The 10,000-nt window shown below is 44.9% G+C and overlaps 1 protein-coding gene across 1 annotated transcript in view; it reads left to right on the top strand.

The window, feature by feature from the left end:
* LOC134453036 (actin-binding LIM protein 3-like) overlaps window positions 1-10,000 on the top strand; it is a 151,203-nt gene that overhangs the window by 69,837 nt on the left and 71,366 nt on the right. The window contains exon 3 of the mRNA XM_063203795.1: window positions 4,975-5,158. Within this exon, the coding sequence (XP_063059865.1) occupies window positions 4,975-5,158 (184 nt within the window). The remainder of the gene's footprint in view (window positions 1-4,974; window positions 5,159-10,000) is intronic.

The raw sequence follows: 10,000 nt of genomic DNA, 5'->3' as shown, positions 1-10,000 counted from the left end.
ACGTTTTTTGTGTGTGTTGCCCACTTTTCAAGGGATCAAAAGTAATTGGACAGTAGGCTTCTCAGCTATTTTCCAGTCAGATGTGTGTTATTCCCTTACTACACCATCACCAAGATGTCAATACAAGGTCTTAGAGTTCATTTGAAGTGTTCCATTTGCATTTCCATATATTTTTACAGAATATCCATGAGATCCAAAGTCCACCTGTCACCATCAATGATGCAAGCCATCATAAGGTTGAAAAAAATCTAAACAAACCCATTTGAGAGATGGGGAAACATTGAATATGACTAATTCAAGAGTTCAGAATGTTGGACAAAAATAAATACCAGAGCAACACCAAATTACCTGGCAGACATGGAAGACAAATGCTTTGGATAACAGACAATATTATGTATCTGGTGAACAAAAACCCATCTCCCAACAGTTGGCCAGATGTAGAACAGTGTCCAGATGAACAGTGGATACATGTCCAAGGCAACAATCAAGAAAAAGATTAAGACCATTGAGGAACACTTCATCGTAGGAAATACAGAGGGTTTACTAAAAGATGTAAATTATTGATTGCATCAGAAATAGCAATACCAGATTTGGCTTTGCCAAACAACGTCTTTAAAAGACTGTATAGGTCTTGAGCTACATCCTATGGATAGAGCAGACAACAATCATCTTGTACAAGGGTAGTGGGAAGAAAGGAGTATAGAGAAGGGAAGGAACTGCTCATGATTCAAAGCATACCACCCAATCAGTAAATCATGGTGGTGGTAGTGTCATGGTATGGGCATGCATATCTGTCAATACTATTTTCCCCTTGTATTTATTGATGATGAGGACTACAGACAAAAGCCACAGGATGAATTCTGAAGATTTTCAGGCTATATTATCATGTCATATTAAACCTAATGGTTCTGAACTCATTGGACAATGCTTCACAGTGCAGATGGACAATGTCCCAAAGCTTCATCTGAAAGCCACTAAGCCATTTCTACCCCAAAAAAGTGGAATATTATTCAATGGCCCAGTCAATCACCTCACCTGAGTACGGTTGAGCAAGCATTTCACTTGCTGGAGGCAAAACTGAAGGGAAAATACCCTAAGAATAAGCAGGAACTGAAGACTGTTGCAATAGAGAGCTCACCATAGCATCACCAGAAATAAAACCAAGTGTCTATTGACGTCTATGGATGGCAAATTACAGGCTGTAACTGATTGGAAAGTATTTGCACCAAATAATTAAAAATTGAAAGTTTGATGTATAAATACTAGACTGTCCAATTACTTTTGGTCCCTTAAAAATGGGGTGGCACTGATAGAAAATGTCATAATTCCTTCACAGTTCACTCGATTTGGACGCAAACACCCCCATATTAAAGCTGAAAGTCTGCTGTTAATGTACATCTCGTTTGTTTCATTTCAAATCCATTGGGATGGTGTACAGCACCAAAAAGATGAAAATTGTGCAAATGTCCAAATATTTATGGCCCTAACTGTACATAGGTCACTGTATTACGTATGGAATAGTGGACGACGAGGTGTCCCGATATCAAGGGAAATAATGGACGAGGCGAAGCGTTCTAAACAGCCCGACGGCGCAGCCGAAGGGCTGTTCGCTTCGCCAAGTCCATTTTCCCTTGATATCGGGACACCTCGAAGGCCGCTATTCCGCTTATCACCCGGTTACCAGCATTTAAGTATTGATTTATTAATATGTTGATCTAAGGCTTCGTGAGAAGGTAGATTCACCACTGCGCTTGGTACATTGCTATGGGCACCACTTCCTAATCTAGTGAGACCATTGAGAGTAAATAGAAGTGAGACGCGCCTCTATCGGAGACATGTAAGGACGCGCACAGAATGTTGGGGTGACTTGACAACCAAATGCGATAGAATTGACGACTGGGTTTTTGACTTGACAACCAGATGCGATAGAATTAGTAACGGGGTCTTGACTAGACAACCAGATGCGATAGAACTAACGACGCGGTCTTGACTAGACAACCAGATGCGATAGAACTTCGCCTGAAAGTTAGAAAAGAAGCAACTTGGACGCCCGCACGCCCGCATGACATCATAGGTGTCCTGCTACCGGGGAATAAAGGACACCTGCTCAGCCAATCAGAAGACGTTCCGTCTGCTCACTGGGTGATAAAGATGATATGAATGGTGATGATGGCATATACAGACAGTGTTGTAAGTTATATGCACAGGCAAACACTATAACCTGTAAATATACATTTTGCTCCACATTTGGTTCTGTACAATGCGTGCTGCACACTACTCTACAATGGACTGCACACCTCTGGTCTTTTTACAAAATGTCCAGCATGCAAAAATTACAAGTAGCATACAATGGTGCTTTAAGAATCTTACTTAACATTCCCAGATGGATTGCTAGCCAGATGTTTGTATCTGTAGGAGTAAGCACAATTCATGCACTTTAAAGAAATGTATCGTATAAGTTTACAAAACACCTAGATGAGTCTTCATACAATACCATGGTGGCACTCTCAAATATGACAGTGAGTAGCACAGTGCACATCCAGGCTGAGAGTGCACTGGATACAATTTTTTAATATATTTTAATTCTTTCATTTTGTTCTTTTTGCGTTGTTTTTTTGTTTGATTGCCCTGGTCTGTCTTGATGTGTATTTGTACTACCCATCTTATGTGGATTTGGGCAAGTGTCGAATAAACAGAATTGAAAATTGAATTGAATTGTATATGATTCATGGCTATAGGTTGGGACTTGGAAGCTCTGAGTAAGTTATTGTATACTTAGCACAGACTACATCCTTTTGAAAACCAATAACAAGAAGTTCTATTGACACTAAACACGTGTACAGCTCACGTTTCGATTACTTCATACAGCCTTTGCGTGACCCTAGTTTGTTAAGCTGAATGCCATTGAGGAATTGGTAGGAAAATGTCACAATCAACCCTTTAATACTTGAAGTTTATGTGCTGTACCATTGGCTTTTGTGGCAGTCACAGAGCCTTTCTTTGCAACTCACAGATACTTTGTTCTGTTTGTAACCACCAAGGACGCTTGTCTGCATTCATCTGCAGTATCTCAGAGTTGAAGTAGAGTTGAGTGAAGTAGAAGTAGAAGTACACTTAGTACACTGAACTGCTAGGTGGAGAGTTTGCTCTCTGGATGCCTTTCTAGATGTACATCTACTAATACATTATCAAGATTTCACCTTTTGTTGATTGGTTGGTTGGTTGGTTAGGTGTTTGGTTTTCTCATTCCTTCACAACTTTGGTCAAAAACTTCCAGGATGGGTCAAAATCTCACATGTAGATCGGTTCAAGTTGCTTGCAGTGACCCATGGAGAATTGCCTTGGCTGCCTTGGTGGACGTCTGTTACCTAGTAAACCAGAGATATACAAATACTTTTACATAGTGAGTTGGTATAGCCCTGGTCCTTGTAAGATATCCATAGCAGGCACCAACCCATGCCCATCATCACAACGCAAGGACCCCCCCTCTGTTTGAGTATTTGGGGCTGCCTTGGGCAGGATCATGGAGACAGTGGAATGGCTACGGATAGTGAAAAAAGTGGCCGTTTAATTGGCCAAGGCATTGACCAACACGTGAGCTGTACACGTGTTTAGTGTCAATAGAACTTGGTTGTGAGTTGTGCAGGGACAATATGAACCACAACGATAACGGCTTGGTCCTCACATATCTAAAAGGAGCAAATCCAGACTAATATATTCATGTTTTAGTCTGGCTCGCCAGGCAAGGAGGTCTGCACTCTTTGAGTTTATTTTAGTGTATTTTGTGCTGTGTAGTTCACTGTATCCACTACATTCCTACCACTTGAGTATTCAGACCCGTACCACAACTGGATTCAAACACAGCAGTAGACTTTTATCCTCAAGGCATGAGACTATTGGACTGCTGCCGGTGCACTTGGAAGACAAATCGGCAGATCATTTTAAATGGATCGGTTAACATTTCAGGGGGACGGGCCAGAACGGGCGCGGGCAAATTGATCCAATCCACTCAGATAGATTTAAAGGCCATTCATTTAATGGCTTTACCTTAGATATTTCCTTTATAAATTATGCAAGGACATCCGCGTGGCAAGGCAAACCAAGGCAAGGCCTCATAAACACACACACACACACACACACACACACACACACACACACACACACACACACACACACACACACACACACACACACACACACACACACACACACACACACACACACACACACACACACACACACACACACACACCCCTCCTACGCCAAGCTATAGATAAAAAAAAACAACCGTCTGTTGTTAAATGTCTAGTCCTACATTATCTGCTTTTCAATTCCTCCTTAACATCCTAGGAGGGGAGGCTTTCATTTGCCAAGACGAACGTACAGTATGTAAGACATTAATCACTCTGACTGTCAGACGGTGCCGTGTGTGGGCTCTTGAGAAACAATAACAGTCAGAGTGGTGTCTTGTGTCTTTATCTCTCCTTTGTTTGCCAGAGGAAATGAGGACGTGGCATCTCATTTATTTCTTGCTCCGTCGCGTCGCTCCTGCTTTCACTACAGTAGTGGCTGGCTGCTACAGCTGACTGTCTCTCTCTCCCCCTCTCGCCCTCTCTGTTTCTCTCTCTCTCTGTCTCTCTCTGACTCTGTCTCTCTCTCATTCTCTCTGTCTCTCTGTCTCTCTGTCTCTCTCTCTCTCTCTCTCTCTCTCTCTCTCTCTCTCTCTCTCTCTCTGTCTCTATCTCTATATCTGTGTGTGTGTGTGTGTGTGTGTGTGTGTGTGTGTGTGTATGTGTGCGCGCGTGTGTGTGCGTTTGTGATCAGTTTTTCCTTTAGATAGACTCTACTGTACTGATATTCAATATAGTTTCGATATGTTCAATCAAGCAATCACACCATGGTGAACAAAAATGTGACTTCAAATGAAGATCTCCAAACATTTTTGTTTACTTATTTATTTGTTTGTTTTCGCAGTGTGCAACTGTGACCTGGCGCGCTCCGGGTTCTTCCAGAAGAGCGGCGAGTACATCTGCACGGAGGACTACCAGCGGCTGTACGGCACGCAGTGCGACAGCTGTGGAGACTTCATCACGGGGGAGGTGGTCTCCGCCCTGGGCCGCACCTACCACCCCAAGTGCTTTGTCTGCAGCCAGTGCAGGTAGGTGAACAAGGAGATCTGTTTTTGGTCATTTATTTAGTTATTTATTTATTTATTTATTTTACACTGACCAATCTATTGCAGTGTACTGTGGGTCTGCAAACAATAGCAGCTATCACAATGCTGGCAACCAATGACAAGCTAAGAAAGTTCAGGTAACCATTATGAAGAGCTATCACGAATCTAGAGGTGGCCAACTCAACTATATCCTTGCGATTTACGCAATTATAACACGGGCATAGAAGAGTAATGTGCAGGCTCACACAGCCACGGAATAGAAAAAAGACAGGCACGCACATGCGCACACACAGCCGCACGCACGCACGCACGCACGCACGCACGCACGCACGCACGCACACACACACACACACACACACACACACAAGCACAGGTGTTTTGCTCGTAGCCTAGACAAGGGCTGGGCTCCATTTCAGCATCATGCTGAGTATGACACGAGGGGAAAATGGGGCAACTCAGAGTCAGCAAGCAGGCAGAGAGAACAACAGAGACGAGGAGCACGGAGGATGTAGCCAAGCCAGCAAGCCGGTGTCGTATTGATATGGCCCACCTGTCGAGCTGACCTACCAAGCTAAGCTAAGTGCTACTGTACCAAAGATTTTCAACACGACTGATGAAACAAAGTGGGATCAATTTCAGTCTCTTCAATGGCTTTGAATTTCCCATTGAGCTCCATTCATTCTGAACCCCCGCTAGTCTCCTGAAGGGGCATGGCAGCCATATGACGCCAGCGTTGAACATTATGTCATATTGATTCCGGAATAAACTCCTTATGAACAGTCTCAATCGTGTCTAGTGCTACTGAGTTAGGACTTAGTCTTTAGGTTTAGGGCTAAATGGCTGTTAGGGTTAGGGTTAGGCTCATTTTGTGGGCTAGGGTTAGTGTTAGGGTTAGCTCATTTTGTGGGTTAGGGTCAGTGTTAGGGTTAGGTTTAGGGTTTGGGTTAGGGTTAAGGTCAGGGTTAGCTAATTTTGACAGAATCCCGGTTGTGTTTAGCTTGTAGGGGCAAGACGAGGTGAGATGAGGGCGCTGTCGTGTGTCTGGCTGTCACATAGAACTGGGCCACCTTACTCACCACCCCTGAGGCTAGTGGCATTTATGACACAAGTGTCATCAGGGCACACACTGCGATGACCAAGCCCTGTATGAGTGTCATCTTTTCACTCTTCTCTCTGCTCTGTTGTGCTCTTCTCTTCTCTTCTCTTCTCTTCTCTTCTCTTCTCTTCTCTTCTCTTCTCTTCTCTTCTCTTCTCTTCTCTTCTCTTCTCTTCTCTTCTCTTCTCTTCTTGTTCCCTGTGTGACTGTCCTTACATGGACACTCTAGCCTGTCTGAATACAGATATACCTAGCAAACAAGAGGAAAGGATCTGGTTATGGACACAGTGCCCATTTTATCAAGCAGTCTTCCTAGCCGTTTGCTGAAACACACACAGACACAAACATTCTCCACTTTCCATTGTTGATTTTGAATTACTTACTGGTCTCTACACTCTCACATCACACACACATCAGCCACACACAAACATAATGCACACACATTGATTCATACACATGCTGTATATCATACTCACAGAGAGAGAGAGAGAGAGAGAGAGAGAGAGAGAGAGAGAGAGAGAGAGAGAGAGAGAGAGAGAGAGAGAGAGAGAGAGAGAGAGAGAGAGAGAGCAGCACAGCGCCAGTGTAGTATGTATGTATCTGTGTGAGATGTGTTGAATGAGTGAAGTGGCTGTGAGTGATGGGAGGGCAGAGGAGCTGCTACAACACACAGGACTCTGGAGGTGCTCCTGCTATTTAAAGCAGCCGTGTGTCTCTCTCTATCTGTCTCTCTCTGTCTCTTTCTCTCTCTCTCTCTCTCTCTCTCTCTGGGGAAAACCACTCTTCTACATCCGCCTCCACTCCTCTCTGCCTTCCTCTTGGCCTCTCCTCTCCGCCTGTCTGCCTGCCCGTCTGCCTGCCTGCCTGCCTGCCTGCCTGTCTGCCTTCACACGTGACTGAGATAAATTGAGATGAATGTTGTAGCTAGAGGACGCTGGGACATGATGGGGCATAACGAACCCTGGGGGCATAACACACTGACTCCTGCTGCTGCTGCTGACGGGAGGATGCAGGGGACCGTTGTAGGACATGGCCTACTGACTACTGTGCTGGGAGAGCTTAGTGGAGTGGCTGGGGTTCTGTGATGCGTAGAATACTTCTGCAGAAGGAGAGTAGGGCATGAACAGGACTAGAGCATATACAGAACAAAACTAACGTCAGTGCAAATGGACAATACCGTATGTTTTGGGATTCTGCCTTTATTATGGCAGAACAGCTGAGGAGGTGGACAAGAAATTGTTTGGAGAGAGATGGGGTAGGGTCTGATGGGGCATATAGTCACTACTGACTGGAGGATAGTGAGGAGCATTATAGGGCATATCCAACTGACTGATGGACTAGGAGGTACAGTGTACTGGGGGTTGAAGAGATTCTTAACATCTTTGTGGGCCAGGGACCCCTAATGGAACAGAATATTTGCCAAGGACACCTTTCCTACAAATGAGTTACCAAAACTATTTTAAATAGTCATTTTAAAGGTGCACTGTGTAAAATTGTGGAGGTTTGTGGAGATTGCAACTATGCTGCTCATTGAAAATGTGCTGCCTATTGCCAAATTTGAGCTTTTCATGAATACTGACTAACTAATAATCAGTAGTCATTAGTATGACCAAAGAACAATAAGTTTGGCAGCTAAAAATGTCTATTTCTGGAAATTCAAAATGGCGGACCATGGAGAAGATTCCCCTTTTCGTGTATGAAAAGCGCAATTTCCCAGTAATAATGAATACTTAGAATTTGATGATGGTGGTAAGTATTCATGAAAAAAGGTAACACTTGTGAATGGGCAGCAGTAATTCTGGAAATAAACAACTAAAAATATTACATGGTGCACCTTTAATGCAAAAATGGGCCTAATATTGGAACCGTTTTTTTCTTGAACTAAATTACATTACATTACATTGCATTTTGCAGACGCTTGAAGGCTGCAAGAAATGTGCTTAGTCTTGTTGCCTCTGGGAGACCGTTCCGCCACTTGGGTACAACAACAGAGAACAGTCTTGACTGGGAGTACCCAGAGCGAGTGGCTGGCAGATCCAGACGGCTTGTGCTGGAGGAGCGCAGTTCTTCAGATAGACTGGGGCCGTTCCTGCGATGGTTTTGTAGGCAAGGGTCAAGGCCTTGTGCTTAAATGTGGCCCTACTGCTGTTGCAATGTTGTGTATTGCGTTCAGTGACGTGCGCTGGGATTTATGGCTGGTGAGGCAACTTTTTCAATATCAGATTTTCAAATAAATAATTGCCAAATAGGCCTACCGACAAGTTCCATATGTCATAGCAGCTTTCTTAACATAAGGTAGGCCTACATATTTTGACATAAGCTTACTGCATTTCCGCAGAGAAAATGCTATTAGATCTCTCTCTCTCTCTCACACACACACACACACACACACACACACACACACACACACACACACACACACACACACACACACACACACACACACACACACACACACACACACACACACACACACACACACACACACACAGGATTCAAACAGTGGTCTCACATATACCACACAGCACCAATGTGGACAGCAGAGCAGAGGAGAGGAGAGTAGTGGAGAGGAGAGGAGAGAAGAGGAGAGGAGAGAAGGGGAGGGGAGAGGAGAGGAGGAGAGAAGAGGAGAGAGGAGATGAGAGAGGAGGAGAGGGGAGGAGAAGAGAGAGGAGAAGAGATGAGAGGAGAAAGGAGGAGGAGTGGAGAGGAGGAGGAGAGGAGCTCAAGGAGAGGAGAGGAGAGGGAGAGGAGAAGAGAGAAGAGGAGAGGAGATGGGAAAAGAGAGGAGAGGGGGAGAGGAAAGGAGAGAAGAGAGGAGAGGGGGAGAGGAAAGGAGAGGAGAAGAGAGAGGAGAAGAGATGAGAGGAGAAAGGAGGAGGAGTGGAGAGGAGGAGGAGAGGAGCTCAAGGAGAGGAGAGGAGAGGGAGAGGAGAAGAGAGAAGAGGAGAGGAGATGGGAAAAGAGAGGAGAGGGGGAGAGGAAAGGAGAGAAGAGAGGAGAGGGGGAGAGGAGAGGAGAGGAAAGGAGAGGAGAGGAGAGGAGAGGAGAGGAGAAAAGGAGGGGAGAAGAGGAGGGTAGGTGAGGGGAGAGTAGTGGAGAGTGTAAGCTCCTTCACAGCCCACTGCTCTCTCACACACACACACACACACACAGGATTCAAACAGTGATCTCACATAAACCACACAGCAGCAGCAATGTAGACTGAGCATCACGGCGGATGCTCAAGACACACAGGATTCAAAACATGGTGTCATATAGACCACTGAGCACCACGGCGAACAAACCGGTGTGATAGCTTTCGTGATACGAACTGGATTCTCGTGCAAATGTAGGCCTACATCTACTTGTACGAGGCTACGGCAAGCGATGTGGGACAAAGGTGTGGCAGGAAGCGAATGTCAACGTAAACAGATATTACACACGCTTCGATATGGTCACCAAATATTTTGGGACTGTCATTTCTGTTATGCCTACACCTTGGAATTAAATCAGAGTCTTGTAGTTACACGGGTATATTTGATTTACCTCAATGGTACCCTGTACTCAACTTTACAAACAGTTACCGGGCACATGAGAATCCGGTGCCCATCACAAAAGCTACCACACTGGACAAGAATCACGGCGGATTCTCTCCCTCCCCACGGGTCTCACAAACACAGGCTTCACACACATAGGAAATTGGTCCTACCTGAACTCGTGCATCAGGTCCATGCGCCGCTCTTTTC

Source organism: Engraulis encrasicolus, chromosome 7, assembly GCF_034702125.1.
Source record: "Engraulis encrasicolus isolate BLACKSEA-1 chromosome 7, IST_EnEncr_1.0, whole genome shotgun sequence".
In the NCBI taxonomy this organism is placed as follows: domain Eukaryota; kingdom Metazoa; phylum Chordata; class Actinopteri; order Clupeiformes; family Engraulidae; genus Engraulis; species Engraulis encrasicolus.
The sequence above is the reverse complement of the archived record's forward strand: the minus strand, read 5'-3'. Positions and strand labels throughout refer to the sequence as shown.